The sequence below is a fragment of the Lissotriton helveticus genome, chromosome 3_2 (assembly GCF_964261635.1).
Source record: "Lissotriton helveticus chromosome 3_2, aLisHel1.1, whole genome shotgun sequence".
In the NCBI taxonomy this organism is placed as follows: Eukaryota; Metazoa; Chordata; class Amphibia; order Caudata; family Salamandridae; genus Lissotriton; species Lissotriton helveticus.
Window position 1 is genome coordinate 177236238 of NC_136062.1, and position 26969 is coordinate 177263206.

Here is a 26969-nt window from a genome sequence, read left to right on the forward strand (position 1 = left end):
CCTCCCACCCCCCTGTCCCACCCAACAACCCCAAAATCCCCCACTACCCACCCCTTATCCCGCCCTAGCCCAATGCACGTGATCACTATCAGCTGCAGTATACAGATTAAAGCAAAAATAGGCATCTTGGAGCCACCTAGGCCCCGAGGTCTCCGTCTGTAGGCAGTCCATCATCCATGTCAATGGGAGGCTCCAAGGTCAGGTCCCTGTAATCTGCCCACCGCTTCCAGATCTTATGTTTTCGGGGGCAGCCCCTGGCCTCAAACACTGGTAACTCCAACCCCATGAGGAAATCCAAGCCCGCCCTCCAGGCGCCAAGCGGGGGAGCGCGGTCACTTTTCCAAGCCCTCGTCAAATCCCGCTTGGCCACGACGAGGCCCAGCAGAAGGAGATGACGCTTATAGATGTTACCACCTACTTGATCTAGGATATGAAGAAGACCCAATCTGGGCGTACGAGGCAGATCCCACCCCAGCACCTCCGATAAGCAGTTCCATACCCCATTCCAGAACCGGGCTAGACCCACACACGACCACACAGTATGCACCAATGTGCCTCTCTCAGTCCCGCAACGCAGGCAGTCTGGGGTAGCAATAAGGCCAGCCTTCCACAGTCTCTCTCTGGTGTAATAGGCCCGATGCAGGTACTTGTATTGTATGAACCGTAGTCTCACAGCTATTGCCGCTCCACGGGGGGACTCTAGTGCCTCCCTCCAGTCATCTTCATCCAACGGCCCAACATCCATCTCCCAGGAGGCCTTCAACGACATAAGGGACGAGGAGCAATGAGTGACCAGCGTTTGATCAATTTTGGAGACTTTTTTATCCCCCAGATCTCCCATGAAGAGCTTAGCTTCCACGGGGCTAAACTCTGGAAGCCGGTCCAGCCTTACTAGGCTCGGTGCAAGAGCATGACGGAGCTGTAAGTATTTAAAAAATTGGGTCTTGGGCATATCAAATTCAGTGCTGAGAGCTTGAAAGGATTTGAGGGTAGTTCCGGTAAGGACATGACCAAGTGACGAGATCCCTATGGACTCCCAGCCACCAAACCCCTGCAACGAGGCCAGCGCAGGGAGCTGTCAGTTATTCCAAAGTGGAGTTTCGGCCGTCAGCCGACCCCACCAGCCCATGCGGCGCAGTACTTGTCTCCAAATCAGGAAGACTACCTGAGTAGCCTGCGGCAGTTTTTTCTGCTGCCCGGCTGAATACAAGAGTGTATGCAGCGTGGCGTCCCCCATCAGAAAGTGCTCTAGGGTGTATGCCGGATCGCCATGTCCACCGTACCACCACTCGTTTAGAACCAACAAATGGGAGGCTTGGTAGTAGGATAGGATGTCCGACGTTGCGAGACCTCCACAATACGTGGACAAAAAACAAGTCCGCAGCGCCACTCTGGAAGCGCCCCCAGCCCATAAAAATCGGCCTAGCAGAGAATTCACACGACGGAACCACTGCGGGTCCACCCTGTGTGGATGGTTTTGCAGTTGGTATAATAGTCTAGGAAGGGCGACCATCTTGAAAATGGCAGACCTGCCATAAATATTAAGGGGCATGCGCGACCAAGTTTTGACGATTGAACCTTGTCCCACACCGGTTGTATGTTACGCTCCCATGCAATGGCAGCAGACTCCGACAGGAAAACTCCCAGATATTTCAGTCCACCGATCGCCACTTGTAGAGCCGAGGCCCAAGGAGATACCTCGGACCTTCCCCTCAGTACCCAAAGAGTCGATTTGCGCGGCTTGAGGAAGAGTCCCGAAACGTCACCAAAAATGCGCAGTATTTCCAAGATTCGAGGGCCTGAACGATCAAGGTCCGTCAAAAAGAAAAGGACATCATCCGCATATAGCGCGATCCTGTCGGGGAGTCCCACTCCCCATACAAAGCCGCGAAGCTGTGCATCAATGTGCACCCACGCAGCCAGTGGCTCCATGACCAACGCAAAGAGATAAGGGGACAGGGGGCACCCCTGCCGGGTCCCCCTAGCAACCGGAAATCTCTCCGATATGGCTCCTGCAATACGCACCGAGGCGGTGATGTCTGTGTACAGCAATCTGACGTATGAGACAAAAACCAGACCCAGATTGAGGCGCGGTAAAAGAGCGAAGAGGTAAGTCCAGCTGACAGAGTCGAACGCTCTGTCAATGTCCGCAAGCAGGAGCGCCACCCGCTCCCCAGTCGCCCCCATCGCGTCCACCGCCACCTGTGCACGTCTGATATTGTGTCTTGTCGCTCTACCCGGCATAAAGCCCGCCTGATCCGGGTGGACCAAGTCCACTATATATGGGAGGAGACGATTCGCCAACGCTTTAGCCAGCAATTTGGCTTCAAAATTAATTAGAGAAATGGGGCGATACGACTCGTGTCTGTCGGGAGGCCTGCCCGGTTTCTGGAAAACTACGATCTCAGCCTGACGCCAGTCCACCGGCAAGCTACCACACTCCCGCGCTGCTTCCAAAGCCCGCCGATAGTGCGGTCACAGCTGCAAGTGAAATTTCTTGTAGAATTCACTGGGAAATCCACTCGGTCCGGGCGCCTTACCAGTGTTAAGTTGTCCCAGCGCATCACCTAGTTCCTCCGCTGTCAAGGGAAGGTCTAGGGCCGTCCTGGCTTCGTCCGATATCGCACGGGGGGGAAGGTCAGCTATGAACTTGTCAATCGCCTCTGGTGGGAGACCGTCCCTTGGGGCGTATTGTACCGCATAGTAGCCAGCAAAGCTTGCCGCCAGGGCAGCAGGATCTGTCATAGCAATCCCCTCTCCGTCCGTGAGGCCCGGCAGAGTAATCGGCTGTAGAGTTTGTTGACACAACCTGTGGAGCATGGTGCAGGACTTGTCGCCCCATTGGTAAACCCTGCTTCGCGTGGCCAGCCAGGCTTGTCGAGCTTCGTCCAGTAGGACCGAGGCGTAGGATTGCTGCGCCTGCAGGAGCAGTCTTGGCGCTACATCGCCATCGTCCTCCCGACACCGATTCTCCAGTTCTCCCACCTTAGCCGCCGCTGCCACCGCGGCCTCCTGACTGCTTCGACGGGCAGCAGTGCACCAGGCGATATCCACGCCCCTCAACGTGGGCTTCATGGCCTCCCAGACCGTCATACTATCCACTCCCTCTGTCAAGTTCTCCTGCCAGTATTGGGCAATCGCTCTGCGCATGTATGTCGTATAACCCGCCTGCTGGAGATGCCACGAGGACATCCGCCACCGGAACGGCTGGAGCGACTTGCGCAGCCCGATCCTTACCACGACCGGGGAGTGGTCTGACAGCCCACGAGGCTGAATCACGGCCTGCTTCACCCTATCGAGGAAGGCCCCAGGGACAAACACACAGTCCAGCCGGGAGAAGGAGCCATGCACAGCAGACACATACGTGTATTCACGCGTCCTGACATGCAAATGTCTCCAGACGTCCACCCAGCCCAACCCATCAATCATTGCCTTCAGACGTGTAGGGGAGGTTGCCCCCGTGGCTCCTTGTAATCTCTTTCTGTCCAGGCCCACATCCACCACATCGTTCCAGTCGCCACCTATCACAGCCAAGCAATCCGGGATCTCAGCCCACAATTCAAACAGACGCTCTGCCAGAGACCATTGTAGAGGTGGGGGAGCATACACACTGCCAAACACCACAGGTTCCGCACCAATCATACCCTTAACAAACACATATCGACCCTGGGGATCAAGCCAATGACGCTTATGAGTATATGACAATCGTCGATGAATGAGGATGGCTACCCCCCTCGATCCCCTGGTAAAACCTGCATGAAACACCTGGGTATAACCAAACCATTGTAGACTCAGTATCTTCGTCCCCAACATATGCGTCTCCTGTAAGAGCATGACATCCGCGGAGTCCCTCTTACCCCAGCGCAGCACTGCCCCACGCTTAATTTTGTCCAGCATTCCCCTGACATTCCAACTTAGGATTCGCATGGAACCACTAGCCAGCGCCTTCTCCGGGAAATCACCCATAGTCTCGATGGGAAAGTCTCTGAAAACCCCAGGACCCAGCCCAAGCGCCTTGTACTACGTAAATCATTGCAGCAAAAATCACGTGCATCCCCGTCAAACCTCCCCTTACCCCCCCCATCCCTGCCCACCAACACAACCCCCCCAACTACCCAACCTCCGCCTATCCCCCCTCCCCCACCCCTATACCTCATGGAACACTGAAGTATCTGTCACGGCATGAGGAGCTTCAGGCCCAAAACAGAGCGCCCAAAGCCACCCATACCAATGGATCCCACTACTCTCCCCAACTAACAGTACCTCCCCTTAGGGCCCCCCCTCGAACGTGAGAGGACTAGGCCGCCCATGGGTCAGTACCCCGAGCCCCATTGAACCACTTGTGTCCCACCGCTCAAACGGAGCGAGGCAGTCTTACAACTCTCAGAACGCCTCTCCTGTGTCAAGCCATGTCCCAGATCTCACCACACCAGGTGCCAGGCCAGCGATCAGTGTGGCAACCACTCAGGGCCACCTGCAGAGACCAGTGACGAAGAGTTGCCAGGGAAGCAAGAAAGAGGTTTCACGGCCTTCAATTTCCAGTCTCGGATTGAGTAGTGTCAGACTGTGCACCATCCAGAGGGCCACCCCCGGATCGGGAGCGTCGCCGTGAACGAGATTTCCTGTGTCTTTTACCCCTGATGGAAGATCCACTCCTCTCCTGCGACGACCCACGCGAAGAGCCGGGGTTCAAGCCCGGCTGGGCATTCGGTCGGATCCTGACCGTCTCATCAGTCCAGCTAAACACTGCCTCTGGGGTATCAAAAAAGTGGGTCTTGGATTGAAAGACAACTCAGAGACGAGCCGGGTACAACAGTGAATATTGAATTTTCAGACCACGCAATTTGGCCTTCGCATCCTGGAAGGATCGGCGTTGCTGTTGCACCAGCTTAGTATAGTCTGGGAAAATCATAATCCTGTGACCGTCGAACAGCAAAGTCTCCTTGGCCCTCGCTTCCCGGAGTATAGTGTCTCTGTCGTGGAAGTTGAGGATGGTTATTAAACTTTTAGTATAAATCACACCAAGAAGCGGTAGGTCCGATGTACTGATTACAGTAGCTTAGGAAGACCCCCTACGTGAAATGTCAGGGTGACCACACCTGAGCAGGTTGAGTGTACCAACTAGGTTCTTCTTGGTCAAAGTTTACCTTCTGACTAATTCTTTGTCCTGATCCACCACAGTAGTACACTAAATACCACACAACCTTTGCAAAGGTACTTTGACTAACAGGGTGTCCGGCAGATGCAAAATTAGTGTCTTAACCAGTTCCCACAAATCAACTGGGTACTTAAGGAAACAGTAGCTTGTCTTCCTGTAGCCAATCTGGTCAGTCCATGTCTTCCTCCTGGATATAAGAGGAAGCAGGTCCATTCCTTCAGGGCTCTGCTCAGACAGCAGGTCCAGTTCTCTTCTGATCTCCCCCAGTGCCAGAAAGTATTCTGAAGTAGGGTGTCTGGAAATGTGACTTGTATGCCTAGCATGAGTAAGTGGTTGGGGTGCTTCCCACTCCTCCCTAACCAATAGGATTAAAGTTCACAAGGCTCATTTCCTGTCTTGCTGCAAACTGTCCCAAAATGCTGTGGTTCAGGATGTTTTCTTGATGCTGATGATTTTTGGTCACACTAAAACTTGGGCTATGAGTGAACTATGGCAATCCTGGTGTCCTCCCACATTGAACACTAAAATTCAGTTAGGAACGAGTACTGTACCCACAACAAAACAAGAAACAGAAGACTAGTCTGACAAAAGCAGAGGATTTAAACAACCAGACAGTGGATACACAAATTATCTTGACATCATTTCCCTCCCTTCATAGTGTTATATGAAAGCCCATTAGATCTTTCTGGCTTCAACACTCCAGCAGGATATGTGTCAAAGGGTTCCCATAGCCCCTGCCATGCATAATCTGTGGAGTTCAGAGTATTAATCTCTGCCATTCAGGTCAACCGGTTTGCTCCTGGGTGGCATTTCACACATTTTCAAGGCTAATAGCTGGTTGGGAGAAGCTGGAGAGCCAATGCTAATCTAGCCCCTAAACTTCATGCAGTGAAATGGTTACTTTCAAAAAATTACTTTTACCTTTTTAATGTTTATTACAAAACCTGACTTCACAATTGAATTGCTGTATTGACTTGAAAAAATGGTTTAATTTTTCTTGATGGCCCCCTTCCGAAGACTTAATATTAGTATTTTAAACTGGACACTTATTTTCTACATAGGGCATCTAGGTCTGCTGCAGTCAAAATAGCATTTTTGGTGTTGGTCATTGTAAGGACATGTTGACATTACATTTCTACATGTTGTACATTTAAATACCATACACCATGTCTTCCAGGCTACAAGGTGTACATAGGAGTGGCTCCATATTTAAAAAGTGGCTCCATATTTAAAAAGTAGGTTTTGAACTTTCAAAGGGGGTTGACATGTCAAATTGCCATTTTTATACTGTGTAGCCCCCCACTTTTACAGGGAAGGCCTGAAGTGGTGTTTGCACTAACACTTTAGTGGATGGCACAGTAGTTGCTGCAATTCACTAGTGAAAGTATACATAAGGAGATGGATGGAATGTTTGAATTAATATTAACCACTGGTAATAACTCTGGCTGCATACCTAGTGACACTTAAACTTTCAAGTCCTGAGTACACTTTGTACCATTTTACTAGAAACGTATAGGTATGTTTAATATGCCAAATAGGACTATACCAATTCAACCAGGTTGAAATGGGAGCACAGACACTTAACTACTTGTTGGAATTAAAATGTAGTTATAAAGCCAGTAAAAATAGGGTTCAGCAAAAGTAACAAAAAATATGGTGACAACACAAAGGATAATTTCCTAAAATCTACACACTACCTGTGGATGGTATTAAGCACCATCAATCCGGACCTAAAAAGCAGAAGGCTAGATGGACCATTGCTTATCGTGGCAGATTCATGGTATGAAACAGCCCACTCAAACTTCAGTCAACATTTCAGTTACCAGGGATGCTACCTGTAGGAAGGTGGATACCTGACTATGGTTACCCCCAACTTTTGCCTAGTGTTTAGCTGGTTTTCGACTTAGTTGGCCTGGGATACTGCTATTCAGGACCCCAGGCTATCTGCTCTCTCTGTAAAATGGACTCCATGTACTGTAGGTACATACCAAATTGGATATTGCGTCACCTTTGTGAGTCCCTGTTTAGTGTACCATAGGTACCCAGGGCATAGGTGCAACCAAGGCCTACCAGGGGCTGCAGCATATATTATGCCACCCCTGGCTGGCCACCTAAATTGACACAACTGGCTGATCACTCAGCTGGGGCAAGGTCGTGTAATCACCACTTGCTTAGGTATAGTATCCCGATACCTACCTTATATATAGACACATAGTAACCTATAAGTCACTCCTATGGCAGGCCTTAACAATCCTGGAGCCAGAGTGCTTGGTTATGTGTGAGATGGTGCTCTAGCATGAGCTGAGCCTGTCTGCAGCTTTCGGAACCATGTCCTTATAGCTGTTCCATACCATATACTCTTAAGTGCATTATAATCCTTGCGGTTAATGCTAACTTTGGTTTGGCTTTATCCAAACATTTAGTGTAAGGTGTCATATGCTTTGGAATACTACCCACCTCGCCAATTCTGGCGACGGGGGTAGCATTCCACCCTTCTAGAGGGAGAAGACCTGTTGAAACTACTGTACCCGGTTAAAGTTAACCAGAGCCCCAGCATCACAAAATGGATGCTGCTGCCACAGACACAAGTCTGACCTCCTGCTGCTGGGAGTCCTTCCAGTCAGGGAGGTTTGGAAAATAGGTTTCCTGTCTGGAGAGGTGAGAGCACCACCCCGACAGGACTTTGTGTATTGGGACAGGGAGGGCTGAATAGAATGACACTGCCTGGGGCACACTAGGTGCTCCATGCATACCCCAGTTCAAACCGTTTGCCGGGACACTCCAGCGCGAAACTGGACAAAGGAAAGGGGGTGTAACCACCCCCTTCCTGGTCCCACCCATAGGAGGAACCTAGAAAGTAAACCAGCCCCTTTTAGTTGTATAAAGGTAGGAGCTGAGCCCTAGGACTTTAGATTAATCCTGGAATCGAAACTGACATGAAACTTTGGACCTTCGACGTTCTGCTGAAGACTGAAGAATCTCCCTTGTGTCCAAGGAGTGACCACCCTGGGCAACCAGGCACGATTCAGCAAATCAAAGGCTTGCTTTGTCGACGCTCCCGCAGGGACCCAAGCACAGAGCCTGACAAGACCCAGACTTTCAGACCTCTCTGACCCTCTCTTCACTACTGCAGCATAGCTGAGATCCGTGGAGGCGACGAGACACATGGGACCGGACATCTTGAAAAGCCTGCAACTTGCTAACTGTGCAGCTCCTGAGGTATCCTCGAAGCTGTGCACTGGGGATTGAGAAGCCCCGAATCCGAGCTCCACCTGCACTGAAGATCAGCCCTCCACACTCCACGAGTTCTGCGTGGGGCCCTTCTGCTTGTGTTCTGCTCGACTCGTTGTCCGGTTGCTGGCCTGTTGGCTAGTAGCCTCTATGACGACAATCCTTTTGAACCAACTCGCTGGTCTGGCTGCTCCAGACTGGCCCATGCCTCCCTGCAAAGGTGAGGCACCTCAGACCTTGCTGGTGTGCACCAGAAGCCTTCTTCGAATCCTGCGTGGGTTGCCTTTGCCAAGGATTGTTGACTCCAATCCAGCAGTTGACCCCTCCATCTGCGAGAACCTTCGTGGGACAGTTCGCCTCCAGCACCTGGTCGTCCTCGACACCTCCTGGTCCGCGTGGCTGAAGAGACCAGCTTCAAGCCAGCACCTGATTGCTCCTCGACACCCCCTGGTCCGCGTGGCTGAAGAGACCAGCTTCAAGCCAGCACCTGATTGCTCCTCGACATCGTCTGGTTCCACCCGGTCACTGGCTAGTGACCCAGACTCTGTCCCCTCTGCTTTCAGGTCCTCTTCATCCTCGATCCACCCTTGGATCCACCCGGACATCTTCCTCCTGGTCGCCTGCAGCATCTTTCTTCAAAGGCTCCATAGGCTTCAACAGCGAAACCAGACACCTCTTCACACCTATGCACCTGCTTCCTGTGGGTGAGGTAATGCGAGTACTTCGGTGCTCCCAAGGGTATTGACTATCCAAGTGTCTAGGTTTTTAGTTTCCTCCTAGCTAAACCGTAAGTGTCCTAAATCCTTCTTTAACTAACTTCTAAGTTCCCATTGACTTTACATTGACTCTCGCGTGTGTAAAGACCCAGCACGTGCCGCCTGTGGGCCTCCTACTCCTAAACTAAGGTTCAGATAGTGTAGCCCCAGCGATGCCCTAGGCCTTTCCTTTTCTCGTGACGTGGTACTTATACCACTGTCTTAATATATGGCTTGCTTCGCCCCTAGGGCCTAACCGTAAATTGTGCAACTTAACGTATTCTGACTAAGTATCTTGTGATGTGCTTTGGCCTCTGATCTCATAAAGAGTTCAGAGGAGTGTTAGTGAATAAATACATATATATTTTATATATATCCTGTGTGGTGTCCTTTCATTTGATATTCAAGGGGTTCATATGGTAAAACAGCTGGCTTTACACGCTCTCAAGAGTCTTTTAGCCTAAGACTGTTCTGTCCACGCTACCGCTAGGATAGCTGGTTTAGAAGGTTGACTTACAACCATCACCATAAGGGTTGTTTGGACTGGTGCAAGGTGTTCACTAGAATAGTGAACATTATATACCAGGCCAACTTCTCACACTGCCCTTCAGCTGTGGTCAACCCATGACCCTCTGAAAGTTGTAATCTGAATTCCCATCAACAATTCAATGAGAATAAACAATACTAGATTAGTGTGGTTTCATGTAATGGTTGTCTATTGCCGGTATATGTTCAGCACACCTGGCACAGGTTGACTTGCCAACTCTGGTTTATTACATGTTCAATGACCTATACATCACTAGGTGAGCAATTAATAACATGGTGATCAATATCACTCGGCCAACTTTAGTATTTCCTTTCATTGCATGCTATTGGCAGTTTTGATGTATCCTTCCACCTGGATGCTTGAATTGTACTGCATGGGAGACTCCTTAACTATATCCCTTTCCATATGCTCCATTGGGCTCCCTCCCAGGTAAAGTCTGTCTTGACAGCAGGTAGCACGGGCTTGTTACAGGAGAGTTCAGACAACCAGTCACAAACTGTTGCGTAAAGAACAGTATACAAGCTTAGTGGTTACTAGGCTTCATTGCGGTCTCACAACCCTTGGCGTCGGCCGGTACAACCGACTGTACTCCAACAGTCATCAGAACGGCTCAACATTCCAATAAGAATACAAACACATTTTACTGCATCTAAACCACGTTCTAACAAGGATTCTACTGGCTGTGCACCAGGATAGCCAATGCACTCTAATAGCAGAGAAGTAAGGCAGAACATGAAATTTACATCAAGTGAAACACACCACCAACTGCCTGTGCTTTAACACGTTAAACAAGACCATTTGGGTTTGCCTATCCTTGTCCCATTGTAAAGGTTTTGTTGTCACCAAGTCAATCGAGGCTTTTATTGGTTCATAATGAATCAACCTTGTGATAAATTTGAGTCAATCGTGCTGTGTATTAACGCGGTCCAGAGGATCTTCAGATGTTTATTTGTAGTAAGTTACAGGTCATTCAATTAAGTCAAATTCAAGACACCACCAGGGGGTCTTAAATGTCCCTTCTCAACTGACATCTCTGGCTCCCAGTATTCTGTAACGCATCATTAATGGAACATTCCACTGGCAGAGCAAGAGTTTATAGGAATAACATCAAAGCCAGGATACTACATGGTGTTAGAGCAAGATGCTGTGAAATGGATTGACTTTACTGCGAGGGGAGTGCTGGTTTGTACGTGCATTTGAAGCCTTACATGTGGAATGCATACTCCTGACACAGACTGAAAAGCATTTTAAACGAGAGTTGATTCATGTGCTTCTTTGCTGTTTTGGTGCATGAAATGCTCACGTGTTCACTTGCTGGGCACGTAGTCTCTGAATGTTCATGGAGCATATACGTGTATGTAGTGGGCAATGAAACATCGTATGTGTCTGAAAATCCTACTTAACTTTATTTTGTAGTACTTAGTAACAGGCTTACCAGTTGTGTTGTACTAGTTGCAGTGGCAGAGCACACATTTACAGGCCCTGTTAAAATCTGCAGTACATGGCCTGCAAAACTTAATTGAGTATTTGCATGAAATTGTCTGAAAATCCTACTTAACTTTATTTTGTAGTACTTAGTAACAGGCTTACCAGTTGTGTTGTACTAGTTGCAGTGGCAGAGCACACATTTACAGGCCCTGTTAAAATCTGCAGTACATGGCCTGCAAAACTTAATTGAGTATTTGCATGAAATTGAGTAAATTGCTAAGTGACTGTCGGTATTGCCTTCGGATTAGGTATAGTCCCGTTAGTACTAGAATTGTTTGCCTTTATTGGAGCATTTGGTCAGTGACTTAACACATTTTAGACTTTAATCCAGATGCAGCACCTTGCAAGCCCTTTTATCCTACTCAATTTTTACATGGCATTACAAAGGATGAGCCATGCGCTTTTTGTATTCTCTGAATGATGCATGACGCATGCACTCAAGTAGCAGTGCAGCACAAAATAATTCCATAGTTGCCACTACTTACATGGCTGTAACACGCATGCACTGCCGCATTTGGCTGGTTGGCTTTATTTTACTTGAAAGTCTGTCCCAACCATACATTTGATCCTTGCATAGTCTGCATGTCCAAGTTTAGGCATGCGTAGTTTTTACTAGGCCCCGCAGGTTGGAGCTCCCTCTTGTTCTAGAATGTTTCAGGCTCTTTGGAACGCTGAGGGAGGGGCGGAAGAGCCGCGTCACGCGCTTGCCTACACAGGACCGCCACGTGCCCACACTCGAGACATTCACGTGCTAACGCGCGCAGCTGTTAACTTGTCCCGTGGCTGTAGACTGCGCACGCGCCGGGCCGAAAAGATGAGCGCATGGGCGTCTCAGCGGCGCGAGGCCCGAAGGCCCTCTGCGGGGAACAGTGACAGTGGGTATCAGGACTGGAAGGGGCTATGTGACCTGCTGCAGTGCTGGCAGCGGAAGCAGGTAGGGATTGGTTGCGATAATGTACCGTGACTAAAAATGCGACACGGCCCAATTTCCACCAGTAACTGGATTTATATTGCTGAATACGGACGGACGCCCAGGGTTCAAATGTTTGGTTGGCTTTCCGTCAGTTGTTAGACTATGGGTGCAAAACTGATCCTTAATTAGCAAGAACCTTGGTCTCCGACCTGATGGGCAATGCCTTAACTGTTTCCGACTGATGTAAATCGGCTGTGACTCACTACACCGTCCTTTCAACGAACCCTGCCTCCAGACTAGGTAATTTTTTAGGGTCTACGTACTAACGAAACGTTTGCCAAGGAAAACTAACCTCGTGACGGGTTAAAACCTAGCCAACCTCTAAAATCTATATTTGTTTTTCCCCACCAGAAGACCGAAGGAGAGCACTTGCATACTGCAAGATGTCTCGTCTTGTTTTAAATACAGGCACATTTGTCTTCAATATTTATATTAAACAAAATGCTGAATACAGGGAGGCCTGTGTACATCCCGGGCATAGTCTACTACAAATTGGAGTGAATATGCACTTACACGTTATCATGTCTGGGCGCCGTGACCCGATTCAATGTGAAGATACCACTTCCGTTACTCGTGGTAGTAGTATGCTTCTGGTTACACAGCAGTTGCTATATACCCATGACCAAACCACCCACGTCCCCACGGTGTAGTGATACCAGTCTGAAAATTCAGCTGGCTCGTCGGGGGTAGAACGAAGTGTACAAATGCCAGCTTTAGGCAAAAGATAACGTCTAGTTACAAATACAAGATTTTGATTTGCCACGTATTGAAATAAGTTTAAACTGACAAAAGTAAAGCTAGATTTACCTGAAATTGATTCTCCTGCATACATCGAGTCTTGGCAGGTTGTGTAACCAGCAATACTCCAGTATTTTTGGCACTTCTAAGATTTGTGCTACTTAATGCCTTTTTATTCTTCTCTAGAAGAATTCTCTAGTTGGCCTTTAACTATGCCACGTAATTAAATGTTGAGCTTCAGGTCCTGCAAAGTTGTCTGCGATGAATACTGGAACCTACTCTTGTATTAAGTTTTATGAGCTGTAGGGTTTAAGTAGTGCTCTGCAGTTGGCATCTTAACGCATGTATTTTGATTCAAACCTGCGGCCATTGGATTACGTGTACACCTTCATACTACAGTCTGACAACTCCCAGGCCATATTTCATGCAGTTGGCACTGCTACCTAGATGGGCCTCTGCAAAAAACAGAGTCCCTTATATTTCAAGTAGATTAATATTGACTTTTATAGCAGAAGCCTTAATTCCTAAAGGTATCAGTCAAGCAGATTTTTTAGTTTTTATGGCTCCTCTGATGGTGACATCAGACCACAATTTTGAGCTATCCAGTTGCGCATACAACATGCCCAACACTAACCTTTTCTATATTTGAAGAAATGCGATTATTTAAGGTGTTGTTAGAAATCAGTGCTCAGTGTGTGTATGTACGTTATCAACATTGATTCCTCTAAATATCTAGAGCAATAACTTGAATAATTCCAGTGAGGAGTTGGCAGTTTCTCTATTTTTAGGTCGAGCCTATAGCAGCAGCGTGTATGCGCTGCTCGCTTTGAGGTATGGAGTGAAAGCTCTGCCCACTCTCGACCCATGTTTTTAATTGGCTCGGGTCATTGTCTTTTGTAAATGCTGCAGTCTGATTATGAAACTTGTTAGTCCCTCCTTATGGCCATGTCATTTGTACCCTCCCATGGCTACTGGCCCCTTCGAGTGTCATACAGTACGGTATGTGTTACTTAGACTGAGCACTACTGTGCCTTCTCTCCCCTTCTCCCCTGCACTCCTGTTGTCTGTGCTCCCTCTCACCATTGTCCATAATGCAATAGGTCTTGTGCAAACGCGAGTCCAATTGCATTGTAAATGCTTGTTGTAGATTGTTGACTAGTAGGTGGTGAGTGTTATGGCTAGCACATAATTAGAAGTGCAGCTTTTCTGATTTTTTAAAAATTTGTTTTATTTCAGCTTTTCAGACCAATGCAAAACAAATCAGTGCAGCATTGCATTAGTGAGTACTTTCACGGTATTAGTGGTAGCCTTGGACATAATTCCCTGGGGAGGGTGAAGGCACCATGGCGAGGGGTTGACAAACATCAGGCATCCACATACATTGAAGTACTTCATGAGAGGATAAATCAAACTGGTGAGCTATTTGTACTTGAGTGAGCCCACCAGCAGTAGAAGGGGCGGATGCATCTGGGTGCCGGAGAGTTATTGGTTCAGCCAGTCGAGTTTCAGTGTCATCTATCGCATCAGGGGCTGTCATCTCCCTCTGTGGCAGTCGGACTTGTCTCCCAGGAATGTGTTGTGGTCACTTAACATGTCTATCATATCACCCCAGTACCCCAGATCTCTCTGCGCTATGAGTATGTACTTTCGGGAGCCGGCACTCCTCTGCTGCCTATTCCAGAAAGTCAGTCTCACACTTTTGAGTTCATGAGATCTGGCTTGCCCAGTTTATCGCTGTGCTTCGCAATGCAAGTACTAAACAGTTGATCGAATCTAAGCCACATTGTTTTCGTCTGTCTGAGAAAAGCAAGCAATCCCAGCAGACGGTGTCAGTGCCCGAGTTTTATAATTTTCTCACCCTGCGCTCGTGCTGCAGAACCTCTCCCCAAAATGTCTAACTGCACACAGATCCATACTATATGTCCAAAGTCTGCTGGAATTGCACCACATCTAGCACAACCCACCAATCTTGGATAAGCCCTATCTAAGCTCTGTGGTGTCAGATATAGTGGAAGAAATATTGTACCGGCTTACATCTGGGTTTACTGCTTACTTCTCACACCTGTGCCAAAGCTATATTCCTCATCCATAAGTGGTGTCTCTAGTTCTACGTCCCAGGAGGTACTTTTCAGAGGTATATATGGCCGCTTGTTTTTAAGGGCTGGTATTTTTGCCAGGAGATAATACCCCTGGAAGAGCCTGGATCTAGAATCACCTGTAGAACTTGGGATTGGTCCAGCTGCTTTGGGAATGATTTCCAGATTTCTCGACTCGTATATTGCAAGAACTATCCCCGATCTACATTGTATTGTTTCAACCACTATGGGCATAAAGTTACCATTTAGAAATGAGTCTGCCGCTCTCTAGAAACCACCCTCCAGCCATTTAGAAAAATTAGTGGAAGACTATGCATGAAGAGGCACAACCACCGAATCAGGAGGAGCTTGGCTTAGGGCGCCAGCTTTAACAACTTCATGACAGCTTTTTCCCATGCATAGAACACCTGGGTGACAGAGGCCCTGGCAAGGGCTTTCTACTGCTCACGAGCACCTTGGTAATCAGTGGAGGCAGAGTAATTCCTTCTCCCAATTGGGTCTGTCGTCCCACCATAGTGCAGCCTCTTGCAACAGGTTCCCAATATTGTAGTTGGAGATCCGGAAGTCCAAGGGTCTTCCTCCCAGGTAAGTTCCAAATTCGGGCTTTCCAGGCAGACCCTGATCATCTTAACCACCCACAAGGTTCACCAACGATGTGCCAATATTCCTTAATAGTGTGGAAGGCAGCACATGACGAATTCTGCATGGCATGAAGGAAGAGGGTAAGACTTTTTTGCTCAAGGCTACTGTACCGATCACTGACAAGGGAGTGTAAAGTGCAGCTAAATCTAGCCATTATAGAAGCGTCTGCCTGGTGCTCACGTTCCTTACAAGTGCGGTCTACAAATTTACCTTTGATTAGGCCAAAAGTGTGTATGGGTAGGTTCTTTGTTCAATGATTGTATAAAATGGGCTCTGGTGGGTTATTCCAAATTCATGGTGCCATACCATTGTAGTTTTGTTTCCAGAATTTCAAGGTTTAGAATGAGTGGGTTACAGTTTGTCCACAAAACTGTCAGACATGAATGTTTTGAGTGCTTACGTACCACGTTTGAAAGGTGGGAGCTTGTGTATGTTCCTGACAACTTTTTTAGTGATATTTCAGCACTAGAACACTGATGGTAGGCTGTGTGACACTGAAGTGCAAGGCATCCATTCCGACAATGCACTCAGTGTGACACTGCTTGCCATGCACCAGCAACTGTTGTGGGCGCTTAACCGGTCACTCAGCAGTTGGAGACCAGCTGAACAGCAGGTATGTAATATTGGGAGTGGGTGTGTGATCTGCCCATTTGAGTAAATTCAAATATCTTTATTCGGTACTTAAAAATATACCATAAAAGTACATAAACATTTAAAAACCACATTAAAATGATTAGGAAAAAGGAGGGCCATTAAATTCATGTCTAAGATTTTCTGTTATCAGTCTCTAATTACAGGACATTACAATCATTTGCTTCTCTTGTATTCCTTAACCTCATAGCCACCTTGATAAAACTTATTATACAAAACAGTGTGTGACCGTCTGAGGCTTTCTGCAAAAACGGTAGAGCTGCTTTTGCCTGTTTGAATTTAGGCTTTTTTGAGAATCCCCACCAGGAACTTACGTCTAGGGGCTGAATAAAATGAACATAACAGTACAAAGATAAGGGTATCCTGCGGAGACCTACTGTCGCAGCCGCAGGTACCCTTCAACTCCACTGATAAAGTAAATCCAGAGGGGACAGACAATAAATGATGTAACATATTAAGTCTAAAACGGGTCATATAAAATCTGTCCTGTGCATTGTACATCACTGCTAAATATGGTTCCATTCCATGTTCCATTTTCAGTAAACTGTAGGCCAAAACTGTAGATTTGCGCTTTTCGGTGACAGCCCTGCTTGTAGATGTCCATTCACCGAACAGTTTTTTGACCAGTCTTATTCTGGGCATTTAGGGTTTCAGGTGCAGTGTAAAAATTTTTGCAGCCGATTGCCTCCAAGGAATCTTTTACATATTTTATCCAGGGGATATGGCTCCCTCTGTCACGATTCAGACAGTCTTTAATGATTTGCCTACTAAGACCATCCTCTGGATTAGTCCAGATTTTGATCCAAGCCAGGAGCGGCCTGATCTTTATTCGGTCTTCAATGTAGGGTTCTCCCAGTTCTTCATGTATAATATAAGATGGGGTACTGTGGCACTTTCAGTATCCTTTTAAAGAACTTGTTTTCCTCCACCTGAATCTGGTGCATGTGCATATTTGTGAAACCCCACACTTCTGACCCATAGGCTGCTTTAGCGCAGCATATCGACCTATACAGGTTAAGTACTTGCTCCGGCGACCATCTGCCCAGTCTTCTCCCATAACCCATTATGGCCCCTGACGACGCCACCAATTTTGCCGCGTGTTTATCCGTCAGGGATTTAAAGTCTAATCGCTCATCAAATAATACGCCTAGGTAGGAAAAGGACTGGACCAGGCCTATTTTATAGGAGCCTATCCTATAGACAAATTTCCTGTTTGATCTTGCTCCAACTGACATAACATAGGACTTTTCCAGGTTAGCTGACAGGTCAAGTGTGGCCATGAAGTTAAAAAATCCATCGATCATCCTCTGGAGCCCCCGCGGTGTTCGAGCTAACACCGCGTCATCCGCGTAAAGCAGGACGGGCACCTGACGATGACCTATTTGGGGGGGAATCCACACTCAATTTGGATAGTTACCTGTCCAGATTATTGATGTATAGGGAAAATAAAAATGGCGCTAAAATGTAGCCCTGCCGCACTCCGCTCGTACATAGGAATGGTTCGGTCTTACTTCCATCTTGATTATAGCGGACTGTTGCCAATGTGTTCCAGTGTAAGGCCGTAAGGGTGTCAACTAGCTCTTGGTCCACCCCTAGGCTTGTCATCAGTGCCCATAATTTTTCCCTATTCACATGGTCAAAGGCAGCGGAAAGGTCCATAAACCCCAAGTGGATAGCCCCCTTACTGGCAATAGTATACTTAGCGGTCAAGAGGTATAGGTTCAGACACTGATCAGTGGTTGACCTTCCCTCCCTGAACCCGTATTGAATATCTGTAAGTATTTATTTATGCAATTTATTTAGCGCGCAAATACCCTAAGGTGTCTCGGCGCTGTATATGGTTATCCTCTGCCCAATCTTGTAGGTGATTTAAAATGGCACGACCCAGCACCTTCGCCGTCACGTCAATTAAAGATATGGGATGATAACATTGGGGGTCATCCCGATTCCCTTTTTTGAAGATTGGTACAATAGTCGCCGAAGACCAAGAGCGGGCAGCCCTGCCACAACTGCCTCGTTCAAGACCCTCGTGAGAATGGGAGCCCACAGTTCCATGTTGCTCAGATAGAGATCAGGGGGTATGCCGTCGGGTCCAGGTGCTTTATTTTTAGTTAGCCCCAAGATTGCCAATTTCACTTCTGCCATAGAAAAATCTAGCCGTGCAGTCAGTTTTGACCTCTGCCCTTCATCGTGATTTATTTTCCCTGTGTGGTTATACAAACTCTGGAAATGGGTATGCCACTGTGCTGGTAGGATGGTATTCAGAATTTGTGGTGCGCTTGGGTCCTGGAAGCACGGCTCATTTATAACTTTCCAGAACCCAGACAGGTCTTTCTGCCGCCTCCCTTAGGTCCTCCCAGACTTGTCTTTGAAGACTTTCTTTATTGGATTTCAGGGCCTTTTTATATATCGGTCTGCAATGGGCAATTCGAGTTTTGTCCCTAGGGCACTGTTTTAGGCTATATTTGAGATCTTTATGTGCCTTGATACACTGTCAAACCAACGAGATGTAATGGCTGGTTCGCTTCTTTTAGTGGTCTTTAATAGGCCGTCGACAAGACGTGCTATTTCTTTGAATGCGGTAACCACCGTCACTCCCTCGTTGTTTTGGTCAAGGCATACATTTATAGCGTCTAGCCCTGCTGTTACAAAACTCCTATAAAACTTATCTCCATCTATCTTGGCCCATCTAAGCCTCCTCCCCTGGTCTACCACCTTTTCTATTGAATCTACTCTGCTTGGGGGGTTCTTAAGATTTAGACATTTTAGTTCCATAACCAAAGGGTTATGGTCGCTAAAAATGCTATTTTCAATTGCCATGCTGCTAATCCAGTTTGTAAGTGTGGGAGAAACCATAATGAAATCTATATATGAGTGACAACCTCTACCCTTAAAGGTTGGGCTAGGTTCCCCAATACCTATCTCAATCAGGTCCATCGTGTGCACCAAATTGTGCCTTTTCGTCACCGTGTCTATTTCCCACCCCTCTGCGGAGTGTACAAAGTGTGGTCCTTTTGACACACTGCACCGCGACCAGTCCTTATTCAATTTCCTCAAGTTCCCACAGAGGTGACAATTAAAGTTCCCTGTGAGGATAATGCACGGGGCAGCTGCTACATTTGTTAGCGATAACTGAGCATCTAAGTGGGAATCTAATTTTTTTATTACATTTCCTCTACTATTTGTGCCTACCGCATTATACCAATTTACCAATAAGATGTTAGTCCCTTTGGAACGGAAGCCTATCGCCTGCATGTTTTGTGAATTCCAATTATGGTTGGATTAGTAGCCCTCCAATCGCTCTCCCTGATGAGGACCTTAGAGCAGGGACTGGAAAGCATTTAAACCCCTCTGGTATACTGGTTGGGATCAATCACCCAAGTCTCCTACAAACCTATAATATGGAAGCTGGTGATCTACTGTCTCCATTCTTGGCCCTCATATTTGGCCGCCAAACCTGCTATATTCCAGGATATGACTGATACCGTCCTGCCCGTCCAACATATTTGCCCTATCCCCTGATAGACGGGTTTTCCTATCCTCCCCAGCTATTATAATATCATTTAAGGCGACTACATTATCTGCATTTGGCCTTACTAATTTCTCTGAAGTAGATGTAACCCTCATGTCTTTCGTACATGCCTTATGCTCTATGCACTGTATCCCCATTTGTTGCTCTAGGACATCCTTCTTACTGGCTCCCATGCTGCTACTTTCTTCGGGGGTGGTGGATAATGTGTTTCCCAACCATGTGGACCCTTTACCAGATAATCCCATTGCAGGTTGAAGTGGACAAGTTACATCCCAAGAGAGTCAATCCACTTCATCTAATACACAGCACCTATTCCAGTGGGCATGCAGTGGGATAGCAGGATCATATGCAGATATACCCTCCCCAGGTGCTCGCCACTGTTGCACTCTATTCTGGGGGCCATAATAATAATCCCTGCTAGCACAGACCCTGTTTATATGTGCTGGTCTCTGGGGTGTGGTGGGATAAAAATATGACAGGTGCAGTGGGTATATCTGGGTGTTTGAGCTGCCTAAGGGGGCATTACATATATAATTCACTGCATAAGTGTCACTAAAGTTTATTATTATGTCTCCTGCCACCGTTTTTACTCCCTTCCCAATCCACTCCCCTCTTCTGACAGCAAGTATTTCCCCTGAGCTATTTGGGGGTAGTGGTCTGTTCACCTTTAACCATTGCACACTTATTTTTTAACTCTGAATGTTTTTCTCTTTTCCCTTCCTTTAAGGGCGGAACCAGTGTTAATACTACAACAAAGGGCAGGGCTTCCCGGGGGAGGCTTATAGTCGGGAAGTGAGCTGGGCCTGGTTTGTCTGTTACATTTTTGGGCAGGGTATTTTTGGTCACATTATTACTCTCCTTCGGGTTGGGGCCCATTTTACCATTTGCGGATAGAAGTTTTCCCGCTCCCTGGTGGATGTGGTCATGAGGGGTAGTGGTAGGACAAGGGGATAAGGGAACTCTGGTGTTTTTAGAAGTGGCAAGTTGTGTTCCCATCTTTGTATTTGTTGTGGAAGGGTTAACAGCTGGTGCCACCTTATCCCTATGTGTTTTGTTTGATATATCCCTTTCCTGCTCGGCCGAAGCTGGGATTCTGACGGAAGCCGCCGGCTTTGCTGTTCCTACCCCCCTGTTAATTATTATAGAGGTTAGTCTATTAATCTTTGACACCAGGGGTTTGATATGAGTAATAGTTTGTTCCAGACATGCAGACATGCCTGTAAGTCGGCTACCATGTTTGCCACCCAACAGGGTATGCCTGGTGTAGTATTAGGTGTTGGTGTCACCAGGTTATGATTGGCAGTGTGGTTTTTCCCCTTCTTGTTTACTGAAGTTTCTTTATTCCTTCTCGGGCCTGTATTACTTATTGTCAGCTTTTCTGGAACAAGGGGAGGGTTTAGATCTAGAGGAATTTCCTCAGCCACTATGGGGGTCCCTGTGGGTGCCTGTGCGCAGGGGAGCTCAGCGTAAGAAGACGTTAAGCAGAAGCTTGTGTCCGGAACGTCTGTTACAACCACTGAAAAGTCCCCTCCTAAATCTTGGATAGATACAGTGGGTGGGAGTGAAAACCTTCTTTCAGTGTTTACAATTGCCGTAGCTACTGCCCCTATAGTTTGTTGCAACATCTTATCTATTGCTGTTAGTGTAGGAAGGGGCTGTGGTATGGCAGATTTCTGTCTGGTGTTTGAACGTAGCGTAGGCATCTTAGCGATTTTGGTCACCTTCATTCTTTGATGGTCAGTGCTTGTCAGGTTTAAGAGGTGTCCTCACCAGGTGGAAGTTGTCTCTTTCTGACTTAGAAATCCAAGCGATATCATGATCAAGGACTTTTAGGGCCACGGGGCTTTATGACGATGTTAGCAATACCTTTAAATGAGTATGTTGTCCTCACAGCGGTCCATTGGCGAGGTTAAGGGGGAGGCCCAGCCCAGCCTCCTTCGGCCTCAAAGGGCCCGCCCTTTGCCCGGGCTTAGCCCGGCGCTCCCACGACGTGGATGTGGAGCCTGGATTTTATGCGCCACCTGGCGCGCTACTTCGGGATACAGCTTCCGGTCCAAGGGCGGGGGCAGCTGGGAAGGGTGGTTTTTCTTGAGCCCTCTCGCTCTCCCCCACTCAGCAGCTGCTGTTGAACTGCAGTGGCGGAGGGAGAGCGGAACACCAGCGCAGGTCCAAATCCGGTAGCTTGTGACTGTGAGCAAGCAGACAAAACAGGTTTAGTGTCCCCCATTTGAGTATTATTGGACTCGTATAATTGTAATCCATTACCTATTGTGGGAATCTGTGGCATGGCAACCACCCTTTGTTTTGTGCTGGGATGTTGTATGTTGCGTTGTTACGTAGAACACTTTAATATGGAGCTTTAGGGATCGTATGCATGGACTTCTGTGTCTACAGGAGTTTTATCACGGAGGGACAACTATGCATAGTGTGTAAAAGTTGAGGTTCATTGCATATGTAAACCTACAAATGCAGACCAACGACACTTCACAAAAGAACTTGAAGGAGCTGTTTATTTTCTAAGGCAACTCCCCACCCCCAAAAAAGGATGGCTGTAGGTCACAGCTCAGCATTTACGGGGCTTATTTTTTTCGTCCCTTTTAAGTGTTGTATTTTGTGAACCAGTTTGTCCCTCTAATTTGGCCAGTTCTAGTAGGTTTTGCGTTTGATACGCATAGTTTTGAACATGAATGATGGGAGTGACTGGTCTAAGATCCAGACTTTTGTTAGAAACCCCAGAATTATATCGTACATGTCCAATGTTAAGTTTGAGTGCAGGACCACCTCATGTGGAATAGTCTCTATTGTAGCCCCTCCAGCAGTCGTCTAAACCCCTGCTTTCTACCCCCAACATGGCTTTAAGGCTTATCCGGTTGCTGCACAGTCTCACATTTACCCCTTTCTTTATGCTAAAAGCATGTGTCCTGGTCCACATAACTGTCCTTAAGTTTCTGGAAATGTACATAGTCCTCTTCTGCTTCCAGTGAATCCAGTATTGGTGAGTTGAGTACACTTCATCACTGTCCAGCACTTTTCACGGAAGACAGCGTTTGAGATAGCATAGATTAAAAACCAATTTGCTAAGGTTGTTAAACACCTCATTCTGTGCATAAAGTTCTTCCTACATCTGTTACGTAGTTATGTTGTGAAGCTGCATGAGAACATTTGCCCATGCGCTAAAACCGGTCTGGTATGAGTGCCTGCTGATTGTATACCGTTTTTCCTTGCATGGAGTGCCCAACTGCATGTATCTATCGTGGTTTATGCTTTCTGGATTTAACCTCCCACTACACTACTGCTTATAGGTTTTTGCCAGTCCCTTCACATGAGTGGTTCTGGACTCTCTTGTCCCTTGGAAGAGCCCACCAAGGGACTTTTTGCACAGATAACTGGCTACTGTCTGTCATTGGCTAATTGCAAAGAGCAGCAGTGACCACATGTTTTGTGAATTCATAGTTGTTTGCCGCACCTTTTTACCTCTGAGTGGAGGCCTGCTGGCCTAGTTGTTTAAGGTTCAGTTTTTGTGCTTACTCATTTCCTAGCACTAACATCCCAGTGTAGGTTGTAATTGTTTATGCATGACCTGCATGGTACATGCATTGTCTGAGTGAGCCAGTCGCCCATGTCTGGAATCCATTTTGGGTGCTCCTGGGTGGGCCTTCTTCCATAGATGGAAGTGCAGTTATTACCCAGACAGTGGTATATTAGTGACATTACTCCAGCTGTTGGGTGGGGAGTTAGACACAGGAGTGTAGAAAGACCAGGCTTTAGTAACTCGGCAAGACATTTTTTGCCGACAGGCTGCTGATTAGTCGCTCTGTAGCGCTGACATTTGGTAGAATGTGATAGTGAAGTGTCTGCATTCTTACTCAGTAAATGGGGGCTCTGGAGGGCACACCAGAATTGGTCTTTCCCCTGCGTACTGTACAGGGTGGCTGGTGACAGCTAGGTGCAGAAAGTGCATTTCTTTGTATCTCTATGGGTGTTATAAATGTGTATTTGTAAAGCACACGTTCACCGTTAGGCATCTTGGCGCTGAATAACAGAAGTTTGTTACCCAACTCAATGGTAGTCATTTTATCGACCTCAGACGGATGAGACTGAGTGGACCCGCCGGGATTTAAACCTGTGACCATGAGGTCGAACACAGGCCCCTGCAGTGGATGCATTAGTCCACTGAGCCACCAGACCCGGACCCGGTGTTCAATGCTGGAGACCGTTCTGCTGTAAGAGTATCACTATGCACAAAGGGTTGGGCTGTATAACAGTCTAGGAGGACAAATTAGAACCATTCCAAACTTTATGAAAGTGCAGAAAGCTAATGCACATCCCTGTCGGTTTGTACTTAATAAAAGTAGGAGAAGTTAATGACCCACTTGTTTCAGTTCTGCAGGATCTTTAACAAGGCAGATCGCTGCTTAGTAAAGAGGATTGTGCAACAAGCTGGTGCCTGCATGCCACAAGGGTTGCCTGACAGTAAGGGACATTTCTGGAGTCTTGCATTGCTGTAAAAATCTGTTAATCTATTCTGGAGCAGCCTGCCTCCTGAGAGGGAAGGTGCCTTTCTAGCCTGCAAGACTGTCCAGGATGACAAGGTTGTTGAATTTAATAAAATATCTACTTGTCCATGGGGCAGGTTGCTTCATTAACCTATTTGTCCTCTAACAAAATCCAATTGTCCCTTTGGTGCCATGTAGCGAGTCAACAAATTATAGCAACCTCCTTATATAAGAGCTCTGATATAGCATCTGATTATGCCAGGAATCTCTTACCATAGTAGCGTTTGAATACTTGCAATCCCCTTATGTTGCCATATTTCGAAGTTCTACATACATGTGCTGAAGGTAGTGGTAAGCAATAGTTTCAGGGTTAAAATGTTATTTTGAGTCTGTGCAAACCTATTAACTTTCATGCTTTAAGGGTTTTCAACAACTACTCATTTCCCAAGCTAAGAAATGTTGAAAATGTACTCCTGGCAATTGCAGACTTAAACCTTCTTCCAGAGTTGGGATAAAAGTGGTTGGAGGAAAAAGTCAAATTAAAAACAGATTTTTGCTTGAGCCAGTCTATACATGAATATTTGCTCATGCTAAAATGCATTTCACAAATATTTTCTAGTACTACTTCTAGTCCTAATCCTAGGAATTTACAAAAGCCGTATAGCTGCACTTAAGGCAAGGACATATACCATGGGTAAACTTTTGAGACTTTCTTTCATAATTGGCCCCTAATTTGGTCTGGTGTTTACCATGACCTTTTGAATTTATTAAAATTCCCTCTCTCCTCTGGCTTCGCTGTGAGTAACCGCATTCTGCTCTTTTGGGCATATCGAGACAACTTTGTTCAGTGCCAGTAAGTACTGTGGCAGTGCGCTTTGAGACTAAACAATTTTTCCTTTTGCCAATGTCTGTTATAATGGTGAGGGCCCGGCAGCTCTCACACCAATAAGGTTTTACAAAAACCATGTCATGCATTGACAAAACAAACTGACCACCTATTTCTGATGTACTGGCATTACAAATACTTTAATTGTGTTTCCCATAATCTTATTGAAACAGACTGCATTGATTTTCCATTTTTGGGAAATATTAGCATGCATCAACATTTTACTAAATTATTCTGCAAAGAAATGGATCCTGAAATTTTACAGTTTAGCTAAATGTTTTTTCTATAATTTTTTATCATTTTAGTTTGAAAGCAAAGAATCCTTAATCTTGCTTTCAAGCTTCTGCACATATTTGCATCAATCAGAGCATTCTAAGAGCATTATACATAGCCTCATATTGCTAAACTTTGAAAACTTGTGTACACATTTTATACTGGAACCACTGTAGTGCAGTCCGAGCTAACGACATTTACTTTGAGCGCTCAACCTAATAAAGGCTTTCAATGAATGAACCATAAATACAAGTTTGAACAGTATTAACATATGGACAAAACTTTAACTGCAGACAGTGATCCATAATGTGGTACTAAAAACTGGCAGCATAATAAGGGTTTGTGCTGCAGGGGATTGGGCCTCCTTGTCCCAAGGACAAAATACACATGATGACATATTGCTCTTGACCCCAAACAAAACGTCCTGTGCATCTGGCTATAGGAATTCCATACCTGGATGATTCTGGGGATTGTGAAGTCTGCGAGAGTAAAAACCAAAAAGAGGAGCTGTGTTCCCAAAGTGTCAGTAAGTTACACAATTATAGTTCTAAACAGGAACCATGGAATCACTTGATGCAACAAGGATTGTGAGCCTGTGCTGCTGTGACCCAAACAACTATTGTGCCTGCCCTATGCTGCTACAATCCTATTAATGCTAAAGATTGCCCTTGTGCCATTGGTCCCAGAGACAAAGGCCCACCTAAGCCACTTTTGTTTAGGGTTCTAGTACCTTGGATCAGGGTGTGAGAATCCTAGCACCAAGACGCTGGCCAAACTGGCATAATCAGACCCACCTACATGGTGCCACTGCCCTAGTGTTACCTATCTTGTCAATTCAGATGGATCTCTATTATCTGCTCCTTCTGCCACTCTTCAGCTACGATCTTAATGGAGTCAGAAGACTGCATCATAACTGAAGTGCACACCCTCTCAGAAGCAGGAGATGGGCTGTGTGATGCTGCTGGCTGCCTCCCAACAGCTGAAAGCCTCCAGGACTTACTGTGGTGAGACTGCATGAGCTATGAAAGACTCAATGCATTAACAATTCACGAGGGGGCTGGTTATCTGCACCTGAGACTAAATTCATGGTTTTACAATTATTCCTGCAATGTGGACAACTGCCTAGACCAGAACAAAACATTTCTTATGGTGAGGTATTAAGTTGGCCTCAAAGCACCTATTTCACCAAATTGTACCTGACCCTTATTGTGTGGGTAGTATTTAGTTTGTGTACTAAAGTAATTTGTTCCGAAGTAAAGCAATGGATTGTAAAGCAATGGATGGTACATTAGATTTATTGGGCTCTTGCTCTGAGCTCGCGCACCCCTAATCACCTCCATAAGAAGCATGGGACTACTGGGCTTACTTACGATGCAGTAAAGTGCTGAAGAGGTTGTACTTGACTCAGTTGGCAAAGCCATAATGGGACCGGCCATGACATCGGAGGCAAATTATCCTCACTCCCATAGTTGAGGCCCAGTAACCTTGGCTTAAAAACTTTAT

The 26969-nt window shown here is 46.7% G+C and overlaps 1 protein-coding gene across 5 annotated transcripts in view; it reads left to right on the top strand.

The window, feature by feature from the left end:
* The window catches only part of CPEB1 (cytoplasmic polyadenylation element binding protein 1), a 640111-nt gene that overhangs the window by 2453 nt on the left and 610689 nt on the right, over window positions 1-26969 (top strand). For 3 of the 5 annotated variants that reach the window (XM_078684981.1, XM_078684980.1, XM_078684984.1), the window contains exon 1: window positions 11963-12113. The exons of 1 other annotated variant lie outside the window; for it this stretch is intronic. In XM_078684981.1, coding sequence (XP_078541107.1) covers window positions 11994-12113 — 120 coding nt within the window. In that variant the 5' untranslated portion in view covers window positions 11963-11993. Of the gene's footprint in view, window positions 1-11961; window positions 12114-26969 lie in introns of those variants that run through there. One more of the 5 variants, XM_078684979.1, reaches the window with a different exon arrangement.